A 25,756-nucleotide genomic window follows, 5' to 3' on the forward strand; every position below is an offset into this window, starting at 1 on the left:
GTCTAATTGGTTACACCGATTAAGACCAATAGGAGCACAATGGTGTGTACAAAAGACTATCACCAATTAAGTATATACACTCCGAATCAAATATAGAAGGCTATTATATATAAATGGAGCCGATTGAGAAAAATAGCCAAAAACAAAAATAAATAATATTAAAATAGTAAATTCTTTATTAGTATAATTCATAAAACAAAAAGGTTTAAAATAGATGATAAAAAGAGGAGGCTAACACACAATACTAGTAATCAATAATATCAAATAAATAGAGTGCAATATATATAAAGAATCACTAGATGGCGCAATATGTAAACATATGGGACAATTGCGAGCCAAGGAAAATCACCAATGAGTATACTATGTATGGCACATAAAATAGACACTATATATATATGGCAATATTGATATCAAAAAAGGGTCTATATTAAAGTACATAAGAAAAACATGGTGATAAATGTCAGCAAGCATCACCCCATATGCATAATCCAATAAATCTCTAGATAGAACTCCATAGATAGTATTTAAGAGCCCAAAGTAGGTAAGGGGAATATACCTGTAGCCATCAGCCAGTAAAGTGTGGAAGCCAGCCGACCCAAGTGTGGGACCACCGGGTAGACCAATAATTTCAGGTATTGACTCTCTTACCTCTAACCTGGCCAAATATGTCGATTTAATTTTACAACCGTATGTATTGAGTCTGAGCAGTCATTTGAGAGACTCGGCTCATCTCATAGAGAAAATCAGTGACATAACTTGGAAGGATTCCTACACGTTTGTCACCATAGATGTAGCCTCCCTGTACTCTAATATCCAACATCATTTAGGTCTATACAGCATTGGTTTATTTTTGGAAAACGATAAAAAGATACCACAGTCTCAAAAAAATTTCATACTGAAAAGTATGAGTTTCATACTTCATAACAATTATTTTTATTTCTCTGACACACTGTATCACCAATGCCTTGGGACAGCGATGGGGTCAAAGGCTGCATGCTCTTACGCTAACCTGTTCATGGGGGTTTTTGAACTGTTACACATAGAGAATGGTCCTCATGAGAGAGGGATCATAACTTATAAAAGATTTATCGATGATCTATTCATCATATGGGATAGGGACTTCTTTGACGTGGATATTTTATTAGACCATTTGAATACCAATGAGTGGGGCCTTAAGTTCACCTCCACAGTCCATCCTGATGAAATTAATTTTTTGGATCTAACGATCTATCATAAAAACAATAAATTATATACTAAGAATTTCTTCAAAAAGGTGGACACGAATGGGTATGTCCATTATGATAGCGAACATTACAAAAAATGGTTAAATAACATTCCACTTAACCAATATAAAAGAATTAGAAGGAATTGCTCGCAAGATATTGTTTTTAAAAATCAAGTAGAAATTCTAAAAAACCGTTTTTTGGAGAAGAACTACCCAAAATCATTGGTAAAGAAAGCTTATAAAGCATCTTCAGGTCTTAAACAGATGGATCTGGTGAAACGTAAAAAAGATATCCCCACCCCGCCTGGAGCTTGTAGGGCTTCCAGAGAAATAACTCCAGGGAATGGACAAGACCGAAGTCTGAATTTAATCACCACGTATAGTAGTGATAATAGAGCAATAAAAAATGTCCTGTCCAAACATTGGGGGATTTTGCAAAATGATCCTTTTCTCAAATTGGTTTTACCCCCCACCCCGGGGATTACTTTTAGGCGGGCCCCCACAATTAAAAATATCCTGGCCCCCAGCAGATTAAGATCCATAAAAGCGCAGCCTAAATCCTGTATTGTGGCGGGTTCATATAGATGTGGATCCAGGAAATGTCTCTGTTGCAAAAGCATCTGTCACAATAGGACCTCTTTCTGCTCCTCAAATGGAGGTGAATACTTTAAAATAAAAGACCGCATGTCCTGCCTATCAAATTTCGTCATATATCTCATAGAATGTTCTTGCGGCAAGTTATATGTGGGCAGAACAAGCCAAGCCCTTCATAACAGGCTCAATTCACATCGCCACAATGTAAGATCTGGTTTTCTCCTGCATAGTTTGTCCAGACACTGCACAGTCCAGCACAACAGAAATCTGGATTTTACGATCACCCCAATTGAACAGATCAGTCCCCTGATTCATAATAGATCAGAGATGCTTAGTCGCAAGGAGACCTTTTGGATCCACAAACTAAATACACTAACCCCCTTCGGATTGAATGAAGTTGTAGATCTGTTCTATTAACGGCTAGATATAGGTTCTAATGGGCAATAATACCATCATTTATCCCCTTTTAGCTAACACTAATTTTTATAATATATTTCTTCACTTGCGGTTTTTATTAATGGGCAAATATATTCCCCATATGTTTATTGATGAATTTTATATGGTTCTCAAGGACATCAACATTAATTTCTCCTCTCACATGAATTTTTATATATATATATATATATATATATATATATTTATATGTTTTTATATTTATTTTGATATGAATATTATTTTTGCATTTTAAGTATAATCACTTGATTTTATTGATTGATTTTTATTGAAGTTTTTTATCCCAGCGCGTTTCCATGTCATGCGGACTTAGTCTCCTTTATTTAAATGTCAGTCCTCATTAATTATTATAAATTATCACAGTATTGCATACAAAAAATTATTGATATAAAAATTATTTTATATCTTTTATATATATTTTACATCTATATATGTCTATATACATTTCGTATAAATGTGTACATTTATTATGATGTATATATCTTTCATCCAAGTCATCTGCAACTATATGAGGTGCTTATTCATTTAGATTTAATCATATTTATTTATATTTATTTATTTATATATATTTGTTGAGCAATAATCTTTGCACTATATTCTTCATCCTATTTATATATTCACTTCTTCAATATGTGTTGCATGCCTGTTTTTCGCACTCAGAATGTTGGTGGGGCATTTGCACTCGAGTCACTTTCATTGCTTTTTTCACGCATGCTGTCTTTCTTATTTCCATGGGGTTGAACTCATTTCACCCTGGTTTTCATTGAGAACTAGCTCAGTGTCTCTGCGCAGGCGCTTTTCTTTCATCTTAAGTTCACGGCTTCTGCTTTCTAGGAATCTTTCGGAAGTCTCTTGTTTCATCAGTATCTATATACACATGTTCTGTTTTCAAATGCACAGTCCTTTACTAAATTGACACACTAGTCATTTACGTATAAATTTTAAATGCACATTCTTTCATTAAACCGACACATTTTATCTTACACATAAATACCTTTGGCATTTATATCAGCGCATTTGCACGTGACAAATATAAACCTTTTTGATTCCCTTTACTGTGGGATCATTCAGTAGCTGCTGGATTTCGCCATCTCCAATAAGCAGCTAGCCATGGAGCAATGGACGAATACAAGCCATTCTGAGTTAGAACTCAAGGAAATATTCCTTCCTTTGGGGTTCTAGTACCACATTTAACAATTTTATGTCCATCATCACATTTATATGCTTTGGGAAATAAACCAAATATTTTTAATATGTTTCATATAAATGTGTACATTTATTATGATATATATATCTTTCATCAAAGTCATCTGCAATTGTATGAGGTGCTTATTCATTTATTTTTATTCTTATTTTTATTCATATTTATTTACATTTACTTATTTATTTATATATATTTGTTGAGCAATAATCTTGTACTATATTTCTCATCCTATTCATATATCCACTGCTTCAATATGTGTTGCATGCCTGTTTTTCGCACCCAGAATGTTGGTGGGGCATTTGCACCCACCCGAGTCACTTTCATTGTATTTTCCACGCATGCGCTGTCTCTTTTTTCCCACGGGTTGAACTCATTTCACCCTGTTTTTCATTGAGAACTAGCTTAATGTCTCTGCGCAGGCGCTTTTCTGTCACCTTAAGTTCACGGCTTCTGCTTTCTAGGAATCTCTCGGAAGTCTCTTGTTTCTTCAGTATCTATATACACATGTTCTGGTTTTAAATGCACAGTCCTTTACAAAATTGACACACTAGTCATTCACGCATCAATTTCAAATGCACATTCTTTCATTAAACCGACACATTTTATTTTACACATAAATACCTCTGGCATCTACATGCACATTTTTTACATCAGCACATTTGCACGTTATAAATTTACACCTTTATGATTCCCTTTACTGTGGGATCATTCAGTAGCTGCTTGATTTCGCCATCTCAAATAAGCAGCCAGCCATGGAGCAATGGATGATTACAAGCCATTCTGAGTCAGAACTCAAGGAAATACTCCTTCCTTTGGGGTTCTAGTACCACATTTAACAATTTTATGTCCATCATTACATTTATACGCCTTGGGAAATAAACCAAACATCTTTTTACATACGGTTTATTTATCATTTTTATTCATTTTTATTTTTATTTTTCAGTTATTTATGGTTTGAAAAAGTTCAGATGCTTGTATATATATATAAAAAAAAGTTTTTTAAATGTTAACACAGTTTTTCTGCAGTCTCCACGTGCTCATGAGTCACTCTGTTACCATGAGAGCATTGACGTCACTAGGATTAACATGTCTTTAATGGACCCCTATATAACCATCTGGTCTGCATACTGTGGATACATTTTCTCTTTTCCCTGAAGAAGGAGACGGTATATGTCTCTGAAACGCGTTGGAACTGTAATAAAAAAAGAGATTTAAAGTAAATTCCTTGGATACAGTGATTCTTGAGCGCGGCATAAACCCGTTTCTCATATATGTATATACATATATAAAAATCTTTTTATACACCCTAGCATTTTGTTTGCTTTTGCAGCTGCTGCTTGACATTGAGTACTGCTACTCAGCTTATTTGTAATGAGAATATCCAAGTCCTTCTCCTGTTCTGAAGTGCCGAGTTTACTTCTATTTAATGTATAGTCAGCTATAGGTTTACTCCGTCCTAGGTGCATTACTTTACATTTATCAACATTAAATCTCATTTGCCAAGTATCTGCCTATTCTGACATCTTATCCAGATCGTTTTGTAATATTGTACTACCAAGGTTAGTTTTTAATATCCTACATAGTTTGATGTCATCAGCAAAGACTGACACTTTACTATCAATCCCATCCACAAGGTCATTAATAAAGAGATTTAAAAAAATCGGTCCTAGCACAGATCCCTGTGGCACCCCACTGCTGACTATTGCCCATTTAGAGAATGTACCATTTATGACTACTCTTTGTTTTCTATCTTTTAGCCAATTCCTTACCCAGTTGCATATAGTTTCCCCTAGTCCCTGCTTCTGGAGTTTTAGTATAGGGCTATTATGTGGTACAGTATCAAATGCCTTTGCAAAGTCCAAATAAATCACATCAACTGCATTACCAATATCCAGATTTGCACTTACCCCCTTATAGAACTCCAACAGATTGGTTAGACATGACTTATCTTTCATGAATCCATGCTGTCTGTCAGTTATTATATTATTTTCTGAAATATATTTTTGCTTGTCATCCCTTAAAATGCCCTCAAAACTTTGCATACTACTGATGTCAGGCTTACTGGACGGTATTTGCATAAAAGTGATTTGGGTGGTATTTAAGTTTCTCTCTCCTTCGAACAAATTGAACATCAAGTAGAATTGATAGCTGCGACAGGCCACTCAATTCTTGTTGCGAATGTATGTAAAGCGCTGTGGAATTAATAGCGCTATATAAATGAATAAAATTATTATTATTATATTTAATATGCCCAAAGGCGAAGACAGTGAAGCTATTATTAATAGGGCACAGGGCTCATGTGACATAATAACTTCATGTGTGCCAACACCACTGGAACAGCGCCGACATCGGAGATGAGTATAAGCGATATTATGTTAAGGGGCCAAATCTGGTGATTGAGAATGGGTTGTCCAAGCAGTGGACAACCCCTTTAACGATTGGAATTTTTGTAGTGTGAAGGGTGATCACAAACTTTTTCTGTTTTTAACCTGCAGGCAATTTGGTGGATATGCTAAAGAAACAGACTATGTATCATGTGCTGAAAAACTTCGCTGTTGTCTTGGACCAGAAGCATCTTATCATAAAGACTACTACATCTGTTGTGGTTATGACCCACCGATGAAACCTTATGGAAGACTAAATGAAGTCTGGTTTGTTAAGAACACCTAAAGGAATTATGCTCTTATGAGTTCTGTAATACTAAAATCGTGTTCTGTAACTAATAAATTAAAAACTTGCTTCACAGATATTAGGTTTTATCTATTTGCATAGCTGTGATTGGCTGGCACACCACATGACCTGGTCTGTATAACCGTCGGATCATGTGTGGCGCCGACATTTTGCACCGACTAGTGGCGGGACAGGATGCTGGCCGACTGAGGGGCAATGTTAGGTTACTGTGATGCCCTGGCTTATCAGGTCGTTACAGGACATTGTGCAATCTTCCCTTCTGCATGGTGTCCATCTCCTCCTTGGTTAAGGGTCTCTGGCCTTTGGTGTTGCTAAGAACGAGCTAAATCAAAAATCCTAGAAACACTCTGCACCACACCCACCAGACACACCAATGGGTAGCCTGAAGGGAATAGGGCCGCCCACTTGGGGGGTTGGTTGGGAGGGTCAGGAGTAGACAGTCAAGTGGTGACTCTCGAGAGGAGAGGTCACAAATCGTTGGAGGAGGTTAGGAGCTGGGCTCCTCAGTTACTAGGTGGCAGACGTTGGTTTGGGCCTGGTCGGAGCTGGAACCCCGGTCGCAGGGGGATCGTGTCAAGGGGCACGGAACTGCCGAGCAGGGCAGCCGGCGGCCTTGAGCCATCTCCGGGCAGGGGCCAGGGCACGGCAGGGTACGTGGCCCCTTGGCCGGGAAGTAGCTTCAAGCGTCCTGGTAATTTACGAAGACTTCATGATTCGTCCTCCACCTGCTCCAAAATCTGGGTACTAGGGCAATGAGGGGGATAGGACTTTCCCAATACACAGTCCAGAAAATCCCAAGCGGGAACCCTGAGAGCAAGCTCACTCCGTTAGCCATACGGGTGAGTGGGACCTGACTAGTTTCACACTACAGGGGCCAACCAGTAAAGAAAGTGCCAAGGAAAAGGTCACAGGCTAACAAGCAACACCATCGGGCACGGGATCCCAGCGTGTTCCCTCCCTGCTACAGAGGTGCTAAGAATTCTGGTTTACAAGTTGTCGGTGTCAGCGTTATTGGACTGAGTGAGTACGCAGTGACCCTTTCTTCCCCAACGGTGCTCCTCTCACCACCACCAAGCCCCGGGGCATTCTCCCCCTACCCATGGAGGGGTTAAACGCCTAGCTGCCATACCATCGCCACCGGGCGCTCTCCACAGCAGCGGTGGTACTACACCTTACCATGCACCGTGGGTGGCGTCACAAACTCTAATAACAAAATCCCCTGTAAATGCCCCCTCTTATTTCGGGTGTCTGCGCGGCCCCACCCGGGTCCGGAGATCCCTCGAGCCACCATGGATCCGGATCCGAGAAGCAGCCCGGCTGCTGGCGCTGGGGCGGTACATTACTCCTTATACTCCCCTGTCTACATACTCGTAAAACAGACTGTGTGACCACTCTGCACCAGACTCTGTGGGGGTATTCTTAAAAAAGGGTCTGTGGGGGAATTTTAATTAATGCTCTGTGGGGATACTCTTAAAAAAGGCTCTGTGGGGGTATTCTTAAAAAGGCCTGGGTGGCCTCTCTGCACCAGGCTCTATGAGGTTATTCTTAAAAAATGGTCTGTGGGGGAATTTTAATTAAGGGTCTGTGTGGCCACTCTGCACCAGACTCTGTGGGGGGTAATCTGAAAAATGTTTGTTAGGGGAATTTTAATAAAGGCTCTGTGTGGGTACTTTTTAAAAAAAAAAAAAAAAAAAAAGGCTTTGAAGGGCTGCTCCTAAAAGATGGTCTGAGGGGAAATTTTAACCCCTTAATGAGGGTGGGCAGTAAAGTTACGTCCTAGCGGTCATACTGTTAATCCTCTCCGGCTGCTGCGGGCTGCCAGGGGGGATCTGCACACATGTCAGCTGATTTGTACAGCTGACGTGTGCCTTGTAGGCATGACTGGAATCGCTATCCAACCGTACCTGTTAACCCCTTAAATGGCGCTGTCAAAATGTGACAGCGCCATTTTAATGGCGATAGCGGTAGATCTGTACTGGCTGCCCGCCACCGGAAGTCACGTGACGTGATCACTTGGATCCGATGGTTGTCATAGTAGAACAGGGTCATGTGATGATTCCTGTAGCTCACATGAGTCAGGTCCTGTAACCAGCAGACGAGTACTGCAGGTTACAAGAGATGATCTTTTCTCCCGATCTGAGCGGTGCTGCTCTGATTGGGAGAAAAGAATGAGTGATCAGACTGCTGATCCTTATAGTCTCCTACGGGGACTAGTAAAATAAAAAAAAAAGCAAACAAAAATGTTTTGAAAAATTAAAAACAAAACCTAAAAGTTCAAATCACCCCCCTTTCGCCCCTTTAAAAATTATAGGGTTAAAAAAAATAAAAAAATATACACACATTTGGTATTGCCGCTTTCAGAAATGCTCGATCTATCAAAATATAAAATCAATTAATCTGATCGGTATGCGGCGTAGTGGCAAAAAAATTCCTAACGCCAAAAGTACGTTTTTTGGTTGCTGCAAATTTTGTGCAAAATGTAATAGGCAATCAAAACGTAGTATCTGCGCAAAAATGGTACCAATAAAAATGTCAGCTTGAGATGTAAAAAAATCAGCCATCACTAAGCTATACATCCTGAAAACTGAGAACGCAATATGTTGCGAAAAATGGACAAACGTCTGATTTTTTTTTTTAACCCCTTAGATAAACGTAAACCTATACATGTTTGGTCTCTATGAACTCACACCGACCTGAGGCACCACAACAACACATCAGTTTTACCATATAGTGAACACAGTGAATAAAATATCTCAACAACAATCGTGCAATCACACTTTTTTTTGCAAATTTTCCGCATTTGGAATTATTTTGCCGTTTTCCAGTACACTATATGGTAAAACTTATGGTTTCATTTAAAAGTACAACTCATCCTGCAAAAAAAAGCCCTCACATGGCTATGTTGACGGAAAAATAAAAAAGTTTCAGCTGTCAGTAGAAGGATGGTGAAAAATAAAAAAGGAAAGTGCAAAATTGGCCGGTCGTGAAGGGGTTGATAAAGGGTCTATGTGACCACTCTGCACAAGGCTCTGTGGGGGTACTCTTAAAAAAAAAAGTTTTGTAGGAGGAATTTTAGTAAAATCTCTGTGGTGTACGCATAAAAGCAGGCCCGGAATGCAGCACACAGAGAAGGAAGACAGAGTGGTGACTCACACTTCTATTTATTATAAAACAAACAGGGAAAGGGTTCTTCTGTCAACTCTACTGTCTTGTCAATTAAGTAATTCATGTTATTATTTAAGTTGTAATGCTGTGATACTATAATTTCCCACGGGATCAATAAAGTGTATCGTATCATATCGTAATACAGGGAATTGTTATCACATAGAAATTGAACACAGTCTATTCAGATTATATGAGGGGCTGCTGCTAAGTCTTTGGTTTTACCCAGAAAGAAATGAGATAGGATGATGAAACTTTACATTTATTCCACATACTCTCCACTGATGTCAGCACACTTCTTACATCAGTATTCCAAGTTCTGTAAGCTTAGCAAAAAGAAGGATTTCTGTTTTGCCTCAAACCAGACATCCGTAGCAGCCATGACATCAAAAATGGTGTGCAATTTGGTACCCTTGAGGTGTTTCTTCAGGTTTGGAAACAGATGATAGTCGGAGGGAGTTAGATCTGGTGAATAAGGTGGGTGGTCAACCAGCTGGAAGCACAGCTCTGCCAGTTTTGCCGTGGTCGCTTGTGCAGTGTGAGCGGAGGCATTGTCTTGAAGGAACAAGATTCCTTTGGATAGCGTGCCGCACCTTTTGCCCTTCAGAGCTGCCTTCAATTGGTCCAAAAGTTCAATGTAATACATTGCATTGATGGTGGAATCCTTTTGAAGGTAGTCCACTGGCAGCACGCTCTACTGATCCCAAAACACAGACGCCATCACCTTTGTACAAACATGAAATGGTCATATCTAATATATAAAGCTGAATGTGTGTATGCATGTACGGGATTGGCATCTGCACCGTCGCAGCTACAGCCACAAAATTTTGTACACTCACACGTCTGGACCCCGAAAGTGTTATAGGCTATGTTGTGAGGTGAAATTTTAATCCCGCGCGTTCCAATTTACCAATCAATTTTGCCCCTATCTACATAATGGGGAAAAAGTGAAACGAAAAGTGTATCCGCACCGTCTCATTTACAATCACGAAATTTTGCACAGACACCTCATGGGACCCAGGGAACATTGTAGACTGTTTTGACAGGAAAATTTAATGCCGCGTGTTAGTTACGCTCCAAAAAACATGCCTCCATTAAAGTAAATTGAGCCTGGAAATACAGGTTATTAGTAGGAGCTGTGATTGGTTGCTATAGGAACAAAAGACATTTATAGTATAAGAAGTTTATATGTGAGGTAATAAGATGTCGGTGGGGAGACAGATAGAGACAGACAGACAGAGAGAGACAGACAGAGACAAACGGTGAAAGAGACAGACAGACAGACAGACCTGGAAAGAGACAGATGGGAAAAGAGACAGACAGACATGCAGACAGGGACATAGACAGGCAGACAGGGAAGGAGGAGACAGCCAGAGAGACAGACAAAGATAGATGGGGACAGACACAGACCTTGATAGAGAAAGACGGGGAAAGAGGCAGGGAAATAGAGACAGACAAGGAAAGAGAGGCATACTGGGAAAGAGACAGACTGAGAAAGAGACAGACGGGAAAAGACACAGACAAAGAGACAGGGAGACAGACTGGGAAAGAGACAGACCTGGAAAGATACAGATGGGGAAAGAGACAGGCAGACGGGGAAAGAGACAGACGGGGAAAGAGAGGCATACTGGGAAAGAGACAGACTGAGAAAGAGACAGACGGGAAAAGACACAGACAAAGAGACAGGGAGACAGACTGGGAAAGAGACAGACCTGGAAAGAGACAGATGGGGAAAGAGACAGGCAGACGGGGAAAGAGACAGACGGGGAAAGAGACAGACGGGGAAAGAGACAGACGGGGAAAGAGACAGACGGGGAAAGAGACAGACGGGGAAAGAGACAGACGGGGAAAGAGGCAGACCTGGAGAAAGACACCTGGAAAGAGACAGACCTGGAAAGAGACATATGGAGCACATTACTTGACCAATTTAGTTAAATCTATGTGGAATATCTGGGGTGTTGAAATATATGTTGTGAAATGCTTCTATTAGCTTAGTTTTTGCCTTTTAATAATTACATTTCTATTTGTTTTTTGTGTGCAGAATACATTTTTGTTAATACATTCTATTTTGTTAACAGCATTTATTAACCCTGGCGAAGCCGGGTAGTACAGCTAGTAATATATATAAGGAACCATAGAAAAGAGTCAATGACACTGCCTTGATGCAAAAACAGTGTACAAATTTTAGTAATCACTTGTATAGACAGGCAAGTGATTCTCTGCATTTGTCCTGAGGAAGAGGACGGATATGTCCTTGAAACGCGTAGACCTGTGAAAATAAAGAAAAGATATTTACTGACTTCATCTTGATTCCTGTGGTTTGGCGCGGTATTTAAACCTGCTTTTCTCCCATCATCCGAAGATAAAAATTAGACAGTTCAAGACGTGCTGGTAAGGATACAAAAAGGATGGAACATGCACTGCAAATGCTGGCTATGTATATAAGAGGCAAATCAGCCTATGGCTGGGGACTCCGTGTCATAAATAGTAAATCTAACCAAGGCACTCCGTGGTTACCCTGTAAAATATATAAAGTGCAGCATAGTGCGGAGATGTAATTAATGCTAGGCAAAGGGCCAGTATAAAGTGCCTATTGTGCAGAGCATATCGCTCACAGTGTGAGAAAGGAAGGGTCTGTGGAGCTGCACCCCGTTCTTGCTGACTTGGTTATTATGGGTATGTGTATTTCCTAACCATATGTAAATTTGTGCCTCTGTTGGTTACCGTTACGGGTAGTAGTGGATTTGAGCCCCCCTTCCTTTCTCACACTGTCAGCGATATGCTCTGCACAATAGGCACTTTATACTGGCCCTTTGCCTAGCATTAATTACATCTCCGCACTATGATGCACTTTATATATTTTAGATGCATGAAGTCCAACAATATATTAGAGACACACAGCAGTCGTCCCTCACTTGGGACGCTGCATTGTGTGCCAGAGCTACTCACAACTAGAATCAAAAACAGGAGAAAAACGAGTAAAGCTGCTTCACAGAATATGTATTTTATTTTTGTTATTATCTTAATTTATATTGTATCAAAAAATGGATAAGAAAAAATACATATAAGAAATACATATAGGATCAATAGTAAAAAAGATGAGGCCAAGAGGAAGGATGTTAAAAGGACACAGACATAACCTGCAAGGACACTTGAAAGAGTATTATCAAAAAATCACATGAATGTCACATGAAGATTATATCAAAAAGGGTAAACAACAATGCTGACTGAACCATTCCTGCATGCTGTCGCACAGATATCACACTTGTATATGATTACAGCAATACAGCAAAATCTCATAAAAGAAAGATCATAAAGGCATACATAAGCCAAGACTCAAGATCTACCCACACCATATACAGACAGTTTGTAAATAGCTCTTTACCAGTGTGTAACAAAAGGGGTAGGAGAATTATTATTATTATTATTATTATTTATTTATAGAGCACCATTAATTCCATGGTGCTGTACATGAGAAGGGGGTTACATACAAAATACGTATACAAGTTACAGTAGACAGACTAGTACAGAGGGAAGAGGGCCCTACCCTTGCGGGCTTACATTCTATAGGATTATGGGGAGGAGACAATAGGTGGGGTGTAGGTCAGGCGGCAGCTCCGCACGGTGGTCGGGCGGCAGCTCCGCACGGTGGTCGGGCGGCAGCTCCGCACGGTGGTCGGGCGGCAGGGTCTCTTTTCCCCTCTGTTTAACTGTGGGATATGGATCTGTGTTTTTTATTCATGTGTTTTATCCTCTTTTTATTCACTCACTGTGTTTCCTTTTTCCCTTCTACATGTCCCTTTGAAATAACCGCTCTGATCCTGCATGATTTCGATTTACCAAGCTAGAATGTGACATTGAAGACTTTTTCTACCTAAGTGGACACAGACACTGGACGGCGTATGCGGCGTACCTATTGTATATTCACTTGTATCTATGTCATAAGTTTCGGTGCGACTCTATTTTGTATTTCCATTTATGCGACCGCATAATCATAATACCCGTGTCTGTGAATACTTGGTCTCTATGCTTCTTACCTGTCATGGATGTGCGCGTGCGCGTGTTGCGCCGCGGGTCCGCCTTCCTCCCGGCCGTCTCTGGGTGACTTGCTGGCATGCGCGGGTGCTATGGAGATGCGTCCCTGCTCCCGCGCATGCGCTGGAGTTATGACGGTGTGTGGAGGTTTCCGGATCTCGGGGGCGCCATACGCGCATGCGCCGGTAATATCTGTTGTTAGGATGCAGCTGTTCTTATGGGATTAGCGGCTATTTAAACTAGCCGATTGTTACGATCAGTCACTCCCTGATGAAGCAACAGCGCACAAGCTATCTGTGAAACGTACGTCGGAGTTTCTTGGGGGACTTAACCCTTCCTCACCTGACAAACCTTCTTGGTCCATTTTACAATTGCTGACTGCACATTGTGGTATGTATGGGGCTCCTGCCAATTCTGTGTTTCCTCTGCCGTAACATCATGGGGAAATTTTGATTAATGTTGACCCAGAGTACTGATATACGATTGTTAACGAGGAACATTGTAATGGGCAGGACTCCACTTGCAACCACTCTGTATACACAAGTGTCATATGCCTTATGAGTTAAGTGCACACATATGTGGTTTTCACTTCATGTGATAAATGTTGCAGTTGATACATAACTGGCCAAAATAGACTCCTCTGATACCCCCTGTTTTATACACGTGTAATGGGTTATTTATAAATAGTGTCTGCTTATGGTGTGGTTATATGCCTTATGAGACAAATGCACACATATGCGGTTTTTGCCTTAGGCGATAAATGTTATGGTTGACACATAGCTGGCCTAAACAGACCCTTCTGACATTCTCCTACCCCTTTTGTTACACACTGGTAAAGAGCTATTTACAAACTGTCTGTATATGGTGTGGGTAGATCTTGAGTCTTGGCTTCTGTATGCCTTTATGATCTTTTCTTTTATGAGATTTTGCTGTATTGCTGTGATCATATACAAGTGTGATATCTGTGCATGACAGCATGCAGGAATGGTTCAGTCAGCATTGTTGTTTACCCTTTTTGATATAATCTTCATGTGACATTCATGTGGTTTTTTGATAATACTCTTTCAAGTGTCCTTGCAGGTTATGTCTGTGTCCTTTTAACATCCTTCCTCTTGGCCTCATCTTTTTTACTATTGATCCTATATGTATTTCTTATATATATTTTTTCTTATCCATTTTTTGATACAATATAAATTAAGATAATAACAAAAATAAAATACATATTCTGTGAAGCAGCTTTACTCGTTTTTCTCCTGTTTTTGACTTTATATATTTTACAGGGTAACCACGGAGTGCCTTGGTTAGATTTACTATTTCTGACACGGAGTCCCCAGCCATAGGCTAATTTGCCTCTTATATACATAGCCAGCATTTGCGGTGCATGTTCCATCCTTTTTGTGTCCTTACCAGCACGTCTTGAACTGTCTAATTTTAATCTTGCCTGTCTATACAAGTGATTAATAAAATTTGTACACTGTTTTTGCATCAAGGTAGTGTCATTGACTCTTTTCTATGGTTTTTTATATGTTATGGAGTCTCTACCAGGGATTATGTACCCTTTATGTCCTGTATAGGGGTTATGGTGATCAGTTTTGACCACGAAAAATTTCCCCCACATGGTTTTGTTCAGATGTTGTTTATATTTTTAATATATATAAGGGAAAGAAAATTCCTCCCTATACCTCAGAGCTCCCAAAGCTCAACAATAACACCAATGGTAGATTAGAATAGATCCACACATATAGGAGCAAAAACAAGGATAACATTAAAATAGATTTTTATTAAAAAGTATTAAAATCATAAAAAAGAGAGAATGTACAGAAACCACATATAGGGGAGCAGCATACAGGGCAAACATAGCTCAAACTACAGAAATGGAAAAATTATACAGAAATTGAATAATTATAACCTAATACAAAAACAGGTGTAAAATATAATATTACATATACCAGTATCATAGTATATAAATACACTGTTTAAATAGTAAAATAACCAGTGCAAATGCGAAATATAAAAGGATACAATAGAAAAAGCACTAGAGACTATATACCATCCAAACAATAAATAATACTATATTAAGTGAATACAAGTGTATGAAGGATGTATATAGACCAAAGTGACTAGTGCTTATGTAAAAAATATCTAATGTAAATATTAATACCAATACTGATTACGAAAATAATTGTTTCAACTTGTATTCTATATTATATCCACAAGATGATACCAAAGTATAACAAATCAAGTATCACTACCACGATTCCTTATTGTTATAGAAGCAAGTAACCCTCATTACCATGTATGACTCCAGGGCCAAAGGAAAAATTATAAAAGCATAAGTCTAGGCCCAATAACTACCTCAGTGGTGATGACAAGATCTGATCGGCGCCTCACCCCGACGTAACATCCGTTTCGTGAAGCTTCTTCAGGGTATGTCTATTGGTGTTATTATTGCCATCACCTTAGTGGCTGATTTTTGCACCCTGAACTTCTTTGGACGAGGAAAACCACTGTGCTTCTGTAACGCCCCTGCAACTGGGACGTTACAGGGTATTAAATGTTACCCCATTTTTTCCCGGGCAGGAGGAGTAAAGTCCACACTCACATCACACTGGCAGGAAGGAGTTAATAGCTTTTGCAGCATGTAGTTTTGAGCCTATGACTCATCCTGTCTCCTTAATGAGCAGGTGGCTGCACACAGGCAGGTTTCCATGACAACTCAAGGGGAGGGGGGCCTGAATAGGAGTGAGTTTAGTGCAGAGGACACAGAAGTTTTAGTTAGAACATCAGAGGCTGCAGGAGAGTGCAGACTTACACAGGACAGCTCCTGTTGAGGAGATGCCATGAGACCAGGGCTGATAATATCTAGAGGAAGGGAATGGAGCTGAGGACTGGGGATCCCTGGAGAAAGTTGTACGCGGTGGCAGTTGGTGTGGTACGCTACCGGGATGAGGGAGACAGAGAGGCGAGTTCCCAAGATGCTCCATGCCACGGGGACGGCACTAATGCACACGAAAGGGAGAGACCCCCAGAACACCTCACCGGACCCCCCTTCCTCCTACCTGCCCGGGACCGACCAAAGGCTACAGGCGGCGAGGACCAGTACCCGGGTGCGATGTGGAACGGACTTTAAATAAAGAACAACTGGAACCGCACTCAGTGACTGGTGTGAGTAATACCGCCGCCTGTACCCCCGGTGTCCCTGAGGACTGTTGCCCTGGGTGTCATAAACCTCCCGGGGCTTCCCCGCTCCACCCGTGGGGAGCGATTCCATCCGGCTGCCTGTAACACCTGCCCCGGAGAGAGACTGCGCAGCGGCGGCTGAACACCTGGCTGCAAACCACGGGTGGCGCTGCAAGCATCCCCCGTCCCCGTCCCGTACCGTTTCCTGGGGGAGAGCGATGGCAAGCTCCCCATGAACCCCGTTACCTTCCTTCCATCCCCCTTGTAACACCGGACTGACTTTGGGACTTTCCTTTTATTGAAACCCGCCGGGGGTCATGGACGCCGGGTCGGGCCACTCACAGCCTGACCCCGAATACCACCGGTGACTGTGCGAGCCCTGCAAGCCCCGGCGCAGGCGTTTCACTTCCACTCTTTTCTTTTTACTGCTCCTTGTTTTCAGGGTCATACAAATAAATCCAGGTCTCATCCATTCTGACCAGTTGATCCAAGAAGTTATCAGTCCGGATACACTGACAAATGGACCGGGAAGTTTTCGCTCGCATGCCTCTCTGATCTGTTGTCAAACATTTGGGGACCCACTGTGTAGATAGCTTCCTCATGTCTAAATGTTCACGGATAATGACACAAACACATTCACGGGAAATCCCCATGATGTCTGCTATTGTTTTTGTTGAAATTCGTCGATTCTCCAAAATGAAGTTGTGCACAGCATCAACGATCTCTGGAACAACCACCACTCTCGGTCGTCCAGGACGTTCCTCATCATCGGTGCTGAAGGGTTCTGTTTTAAATTTGGCAACCCAGTTCTTGACTGTGGAATATGAAGAGCATTGATCCTCCAATGTCTGATACATATCACCATGAATATCCTTTGCGGACTTTACTTGCAGAAACAAGAATTTTATCACTCCTCTGCTCTCAATTTCTGTGAATATCACATTAGACTCTGCCATTTTGTTTTCCCGCATGCGTAAAACACTGTCGCCATAAGCAACAAACACAATTTTGAAAACATATTAATCACATAAGACTTTCATGTGATGTAACATTCGTTATCATAGAAACAAAAAAAATCACAAAGCCAAAGACTTATCAGCAGCCCCTCATACATACAATAAACATGACTTTTGACTACACACATCTAGTATAAAAAACACCAAAAGAAACTGAGCTGTAACAAATGTTCAGTAAACATGCAACATTACAAGCATGTGAATGGCAGCCTCAAGGCTAGAAAAAAAACAAAAAGAAAAATTGTAGGAAAAATCACCTGACTATAAATAAATAAATTGCAAGTGCTTAATAACAGGGTACTTAGTATATACATTTTTGCAAAAAGGTAAGAAGCTGTCCCACCTCGTCATGGTGTACCCATCTGGGACGGTCCCTAACCAACTAAAGTTATAAACATTTTCTATACCTGACTTGTGTCTATCAAAACTCCAATGTGAATGGTAACAAGTGCTCAGCTGGGTCCCAGATTAAATACACAGCAAAGTGGGAAGCAGATTGATTGCCCAGTCTCAGTATAAGGAGGGCTGCACCCCCATCTTGCACTAAAGCAAGAAAATTGACAAAAAAACACCAAAAGAAACTGAGCTGTAACAAATGTTCAGTAAACATGCAACATTACAAGCATGTGAATGGCAGCCTCAAGACTAGAGAAAAACCAAAGAGAAAAATTACACAAAAAAAAAAAATTCCCCCAGCCAGCTTACCGGTACTCCCTGATGTGTGGATCTTTAGTATGGTCTGGAAATAAAGTCTGCAAGGAAACCAGGGCAGTAGCCAGCCACAAAGTCCAATACAGTAATAATGATCCAAATTCCAGCGGACAAATACCGGGACTCAATAGTTGTTCTTTAAAAAAATTTCCTTTTTGTAAAGTAGTTTTATTTGAAACAAAGTAGTTAAAAATCAATCCACACATTGGGCAAAGAACAAGTGTCAGATAGGGGTAGTAGTCTCCCGGACAAATACCATCCAAACAATAAATAATACTATATTAAGTGAATAATAAAATAATCAATCATTTTATTTTATTTTAGTTAGCCATTAAACGGTATCACAACAAGATTATAACTTTGTTTCTCTCACTGAGAACAATCAATAATTTTTCAACTGGCTAACATGTAGAGATGAGCGAACCAGCCGCGGTTCGACTCGAGCTCGGTTCACCGAACCGAGGTCCCGTTCGAGTTCGGTTCGGCGAACCACTCGAACCAATAGGAAACAATGGGAGGCAATCACAAACACATAAAAACGCATTATAAATGTACACACACAGTTAATAAACATTGCCATAACACTTACCGGTGCCAGCGATGCGTCCTGCACTCTGTCTCCTGTCACTATTCCTTCCGATGATCACTGCGTCCTCCCGATAACCAGCACTGACAGGACCTTCTGTGACGTCGTCAAAATAGCCATGTGACCAGTCACGTGGCTATTATCTCATTGGCTACAGACTGATCACATGGCTTTGACGTCATGTCCTGTCCTAGGTCCTGTCATTGCACTCTCCGGTACACGGTGCACGTTTGTGTATCGCCGTGTACCGGCGACATGCTCTAGCACACGGTCGACTCCCCGTTCTGATTTCCCGTTCCATTAGGGACCGGCTGACACAGCCGGTCATTAACAGAGATCACCGTTGCCATAGCAACGCAGTTAGCGGTGACGTCACCGCTAACCGCGGCTCTGGGAATCACATGATCGGAGCACCGTTGCTATGGTAACGCGTCTGTCAGCGTTACCGCTGTTACCGCTAACAGCCAGCAGCACTGATCACTCACGGAGATTCTTAATGGCCGGGTCAAACGTGCCTGACATTAAGAATCTCTGGCTTAATACTAGCTAGTAAAACAAAGCCAGTATTAACTCATTATTACCCAGCAAAGCCATCGTCACCAGGGCTGTTGGAAGAGTTGGATACAGCGCCTTCTATGAAAGCGCCATTTTGTGGGGCGGCTGCGGACTGCAATTCGCAGCAGAGGCGCCCAAAAACCTCGGGCTAACCTGTGCTGCGGATTCCAATCTCCAGCTGCCTAGTTGTACCTGGCTGGACACAAAAATAGGGCAAAGCCCACGTCATTTGTTTTTTAATTATTTCATGAAATAAGTGAAGTCATTAAAAAAAACGGGCTTCCCTATATTTTTGGTTCCCAACCGGGTACAAATAGGCAACTGGGGGTTGGGGGCAGTCGTACCTGCCTGCTGTACCTGGCTAGCATACAAAAATATGGCGAAGCCCATGTAATTTTTTTGGTGGGCAAAAAACTCCTGCATAAAGTCCTGGAAGGAGTATGCTGAGCCTTGTAGTTCTGCAGCTGCTGTCATGGCGTCTATTAGATACCCAACATCATAAACTGTCAGTACTAACAAAAAAAATCGACAAAAAAAATGTATTTGAAAAAACAGTCCCCAAAACATTCCCTCTTTCACCAATTTATTATAAGAAAAAAAATAAAGGGGTCCCACGACGACTCTGGACCGTCTAGAATATGGGGGGAGACACTCAGGGAACGTATCCCCCATTTTCTACTCGTGCAGACCCTTCACGTGAGGAGTGTTGTGAATGTTAGTTATGTCTTGGCTGCTGGGAGGCTCCTTCTGGTGGCCAGGAAGGGTTTGGACAGAGACCAGGTGTGTTGTGCAGTGGGTCTTTCCTTTCCTAACTCTCTGCTTATTTAAATCCTGGTCTGATTGCAGGCTGTTGCCGGATGTCAGTTGTTCTTTGTATCTCTAGCCTGCTTAATCCTGCTCTACACCACATCTACTCCAGATAAGTGCTCACTCTTTATTTATTTGTCTGGTTCTTTTGTTTATCTGGGTTTGTCATTTGCTGTGGTTGGTTTCAGTTTATTTGCTTGCAGGGATTTTCCCCTCAGTGGATTGTTGAGGAACTCCCTGCAGTTCTATGTGGAGTATAGCTCCTTTGGGTCCATGTGTTTATGGCTTGTTGAATTTGTAATAATTCTTGTTTTCTGTTCATTGGTATGACAAGGGCACCTGGTATAGGACGGAGTTCAGATCGAGCGATCTGAGGGCCTTTTTGTACTATCAGGAAGTTGGTATTTTGCAGGGTTTTTCTCTGGCTACCATCAGTCCCTTTCCTGTCCTTTCCTATTTTAGTCAGCGGGGGCCTCACCTTTTGCTAATCCTGTCATCTACCTGTGTATTGTGTTTTTCCTATATCACCGCAGTCTTTGAATGTGGGGGGCTTGCTATTCTTGTCTATTTTCTGAGGCAGAGAGTTATTCATCTTTCCTACCTTTAGGATAGTTAGTTCTCCGGCTGGGTTCGCGGTGCACAGGATGTTAGTTCACCCCTCGGCTACTTCTAGTTGTGTTGGTTAGTAAGGGGATGGCGGCCAGATTAGTTGCCAATGCTCTTGTCACCTTTTTGCCAATGATTTGTGGAGGTCTTCCATGGTTCCGGATCATAACAGAGGAGTGTGGGTGCAATGAATCTGCACTCACTCTCCCCGGGTCCACAGCAGCAGAGTCCATGTCGTAACGGTTGCTATCAAAGCTGCAATGCCCTGCTCATGAGGTAAGGGCATGCCTAATCAGGAGAACTATTCTACATTTCCATATATTGGTATTTGCTGATATTATTGCTATTCCACCTACTATATATTGGGGATAGGATCTTGGAGATGGAATACCCCTTTAAGTCCAGTTATCCAGCTGAATGAATACTAAACAACAGAGCTCGCTATTTAGATGTGTTTTCTTGTGGCGTATAACGGACTCTCATGTTTGGTAGTCGTTCAGCAGGGCAACTATAAAATCAAATACCTCCATTTGGAAATGTAGTATATAGCTCTCCTGATCAACTATGTTCCTTACCTCATGAGCAGGGCATTGCAGTAATAATAATAATTTATTCATTTATATAGCGCTATTAATTCCATAGCGCTTTGCATACATTGGGAACACTGTCCCCATTGGGGCTCACAATCTAAATTCTCTATCTGTATGTCTTTGGAGTGTGGGAGGAAACCGTAGAACCCGGAGAAAACCCCACACAAACACAGGAAGAACATACAAACTCCTTGGAGATGGTGTCCTTGGTGGGAGTTGAACCCAGGACCTCAGCGCTGCAAGACTGCATGCAGTGCTAACCACTGAGCCACCATGCCGCCCATTTAGCTTACAGATGCATGGTTACCGCCACTCACTGTGTCTGAACACAGGAAGCTGAGCTGACGGCCGCTCTGTGCATGTGGCAGCATCTATTGTGAAGGAGAGGGCCGCGGGGGATGAACGCTGCACAGATACCGTGGGACACCGGGGAACACCGATGGGGTTATAGGGGGTGACCTGGCAGGGCCTGGGGAGGAGTTTTCTGTCGCATGTGTCATGGCATATGCGACAGAAATCAGAGGAGTAGGGTGAATGCGGCCAGCGCGCTGCTGTGCGCGCGGCCATCTTGGATTTCTGGGAGGGGGTCAGGGGGGTGCACTTTGGCGACACCGGGGGACCGGAGGGGACCGGGGAGGAGATTATCATGTTTGTTCATGCCAGATGGGAGATAAATAATTTTTTACCGACGCTGTCATTTACTATAACGTGATCATCGGTATACGGTGTATACCTGTGATCACGTGAGCGGGGACCGGAAAAAACGTCCTGAATCATGATCTCCAGGGTCTCAGCTACCCCTGAAACCCCGGAGATTTTCTGATGCTGGGGGGCGCTATTCACTTATTTCTGCCTGCTGTTTATAACGGCAGATCAGAATAAGGCTACATTAACACGACCGATCCATTTTTGCGGTCTGCAAAAAAGCAGTCTATTTTTTTCACGGGTGCATCCGTGTCGCATCCGTTTCCGTTCCGTAGACGGTCCGTATGTCATCTGTTTGTCATCCGTGTGCCTTCCGTTTTTTTTGCGTACTGCAAAAAAGCTGAAGGAGGTAAAATACATAAATTTACCCAGGATCCATAGCTTCAACCTACATGAGGCGGTCACATGTTCACTCCAGTGCCATTTTCTACTGCTTTTCACAACGTAGAGCTCTCTGGTGATTTTCTTGTGCTTGTACACTTCATATCAGTCTTTTCTGTCATTATAATGGCAGAAAGACACATAATGTCCCAGTCTCCTGCATTTTGTAATTTTGCACCCTTTGGTGCCATTCATGTGGCACTAAGGGGTGCTTAGCTTTGTATTTAGCCAAAAAAATGAAAAAAAAAATGACGTGGGGTTCCCCCTATTTTTGTAGCCAGCTAGGGTAAAGCAGACGGCTGCAGCCTGAAGACCACAGCTGGCAGCTTCACCTTGGCTGGTAATTCAAAACTGAGGGCACCCCACGCTGTTATTTTAAATTAAATAAATAATTTTTAAAAAAAAACACGTGGGGGTCCCCCCAAAATTGGATCGCCAGCCAAGGTAAAGCAGACAGCTGGGGTCTGATATTCTCAGACTAGGGAGGTCCATGGTTTATGGACTCTTCTCAACCTAAAAATAGCAGGCCACAGCCGCCTCAGAAGTGGCGCATCCATTAGATGCGCCAATCCTGGTGCTTCGCCCCAGCTCATGCCCTGGTGCGGTGGCAAACGGGGTAATATATGGGGTTAATACCAGATGTGCAATGTCACCTGGCATCAAGCCCTGGGGTTTGTGAGGTCAGGCGTCTATCAGATACCCGACATCACCAACCCAGTCAGTAATAAAAAAAATAGACGACAAACACATTTTTATTTGAAAAAACACTCCCCAATACATTCCCTCTTTAACCAATTTATTAGAAAGAAAAACAAATCCAGGTCTGCTGTAATCCAAGGGGTTCCCATGACGATCCACACTGTCCCAGTCAATGAAGAGCAGGATGTTCCCCATTGGCTTGGAGAGCAGTGCAGTGACCTAAGCTAACATCAATAGCCCAGGTCACTTCAGGGGATGACAAGTGCTGCTGTCAGCGAGGTACATTACCTGCGCTGATCTCCTGCACTGCTGAGAGCAGACCTGTTACTGACTTCAATGACCGCCGCCTTCACAGCCAAGTATCGCGAGCGGCCCGTGACGTCACCGCTAGTCAGTCTCGGGTCGGAAGCGAGAGAAGGTGATGTGACAAGCGGCGGCCATGGAGGACAGTGACAGCACTGAGGTCGGGAGGGCGGGACTTCATCACCGCAGGTAAGCCAAGCGGGACCATGTGTGCAGAGTGCCAGGTGGGCGGAGCCTAGCGGGGTAATGTGTGCAGAGTGCCAGGTGGGCGGAGCCTAGCGGGACTATGTGTACAGAGTGTCAGGTGGGCGGAGTCTAGCAGGGTAATCTGTGCAGAGTGCCAGGTGGGCGGAGCCTAGCAGGACCATGTGTGCAGAGTGCCAGGTGGGCGGAGCCTAGCAGGGTAATGTGTGCAGAGTGCCAGGTGGGCGGAGCCTAGCGGGGTAATGTGTGCAGAGTGCCAGGTGGGTGGAGCCTAGTGGGACCATGTGTGCAGAGTGTCAGGTGGGCGGAGCCTAGCGGGGTAATGTGTGCAGAGTATCAAGTGGGCGGAGCCTAGCGGGACCATGTGTGCAGAGTGCCAGGTGGGCGGAGCCTAGTGGGGTAATGTGTGCAGAGTGCCAGGTGGGCGGAGCCTAGTGGGACCATGTGTGCAGAGTGCCAGGTGGGCGGAGCCTAGCGGGACCATGTGTGCAGAGTGTCAGGTGGGCGGAGCCTTGCGGGGTAATGTGTGCAGAGTGCCTGGTGGGCGGAGCCTAGCGGGGTAATGTGTGCAGAGTGCCAGGTGGGCGGAGCCTATTCGGGGTAATGTGTGCAGAGTGCCAGGTGAGCGGAGCCTAGCAGGACCATGTGTGCAGAGTGCCAGGTGGGCGGAGCCTAGCGGGGTAATATGTGCAGAGTGCCAAGTGGGCGGAGCCTAGCGGGACCATGTGTGCAGAGTGCCAGGTGGGTGGAGCCTAGCAGCGCCATGTGTTCAGAGTGCAGGTAGCCAGAGACTAGCGGGGTAATGTGTGCAGAGTGCCAGGTGGGCGGAGCCTAGCGGGACTATGTGTGCAGAGTGCCAGGTGGGCGGAGTCTAGCAGAGTAATCTGTGCAGAGTGCCAGGTGGGCGGAGCCTAGCGGGACCATGTGTGCAGAGTGCCAGGTGGGCGGAGCCTAGCGGGGTAATGTGTGCAGAGTGCCAGGTGGGTGGAGCCTAGTGGGACCATGTGTGCAGAGTGCCAGGTGGGTGGAGCCTAGCGGGGTAATGTGTGCAGAGTTTCAAGTGGGCGGAGCCTAGCGGGACCATGTGTGCAGAGTGCCAGGTGGGCGGAGCCTAGTGGGGTAATGTGTGCAGAGTGCCAGGTGGGCGGAGCCTAGTGGGACCATGTGTGCCGAGTGCCAGGTGGGCGGAGCTTAGTGGGACCATGTGTGCAGAGTGTCAGGTGTGCGGAGCCTAGCGGGGTAATATGTGCAGAGTGCCAAGTGGGCGGAGCCTAGCGGGACCATGTGTGCAGAGTGCCAGGTGGGCGGAGCCTAGCGGGACTATGTGTGCAGAGTGCCAGGTGGGCGGAGTCTAGCAGGGTAATCTGTGCAGAGTGCCAGGTGGGCGGAGCCTAGCGGGACCATGTGTGCAGAGTGCCAGGTGGGCGGAGCCTTGCGGGGTAATGTGTGCAGAGTGCCTGGTGGGCGGAGCCTAGCGGGGTAATGTGTGCAGAGTGCCAGGTGGGCGGAGCCTAGCGGGGTAATGTGTGCAGAGTGCCAGGTGAGCGGAGCCTAGCGGGACCATGTGTGCAGAGTGCCAGGTGGGCGGAGCCTAGCGGGGTAATATGTGCAGAGTGCCAAGTGGGCGGAGCCTAGCGGGACCATGTGTGCAGAGTGCCAGGTGGGTGGAGCCTAGCAGCGCCATGTGTTCAGAGTGCAGGTAGCCGGAGACTAGCGGGGTAAAGTGTGCAGAGTGCCAGGTGGGTGGAGCCTAGCGGGACCATGTGTGCAGAGTGTCAGGTGGGCGGAGCCTAGCGGGACCATGTGTGCAGAGTGCCAGGTGGGCGGAGCCTAGCGGGGCCATGTGTGCTGGCGGCGGAGTACAAAGTGGGTGGAGCCTAGCGGGGCCATGTGTGCGGGCAGCGGAGTGCGAAGTGGGTGGAGCCTAGCGGGGTCATGTGGCGCTGAGGACGTCAGTGTCGTGGACTGCATGGCTGGGGACAGGTGAGTGTGAGTGTGTGTGTATGTGTACATGTACATGCCGCGGTGCAGGAGGGGGCGGAGCGAGCT

At 43.8% G+C, this 25,756-nt stretch overlaps 1 protein-coding gene across 2 annotated transcripts in view; it reads left to right on the top strand.

Moving 5' to 3' along the window:
* The window catches only part of HEBP1 (heme binding protein 1), a 119,592-nt gene extending 113,375 nt beyond the window's left edge, over positions 1-6,217 (top strand). For both annotated transcript variants that reach the window (XM_075320898.1, XM_075320899.1), the window contains one exon: positions 5,972-6,217. In XM_075320898.1, the coding sequence (XP_075177013.1) occupies positions 5,972-6,146 (175 nt within the window). In that variant the 3' untranslated portion in view covers positions 6,147-6,217. The remainder of the gene's footprint in view (positions 1-5,971) is intronic.
* Positions 6,218-25,756: the final 19,539 nt, after the last annotated feature.

The sequence above is a fragment of the Anomaloglossus baeobatrachus genome, chromosome 8 (assembly GCF_048569485.1).
Source record: "Anomaloglossus baeobatrachus isolate aAnoBae1 chromosome 8, aAnoBae1.hap1, whole genome shotgun sequence".
In the NCBI taxonomy this organism is placed as follows: Eukaryota; Metazoa; Chordata; class Amphibia; order Anura; family Aromobatidae; genus Anomaloglossus; species Anomaloglossus baeobatrachus.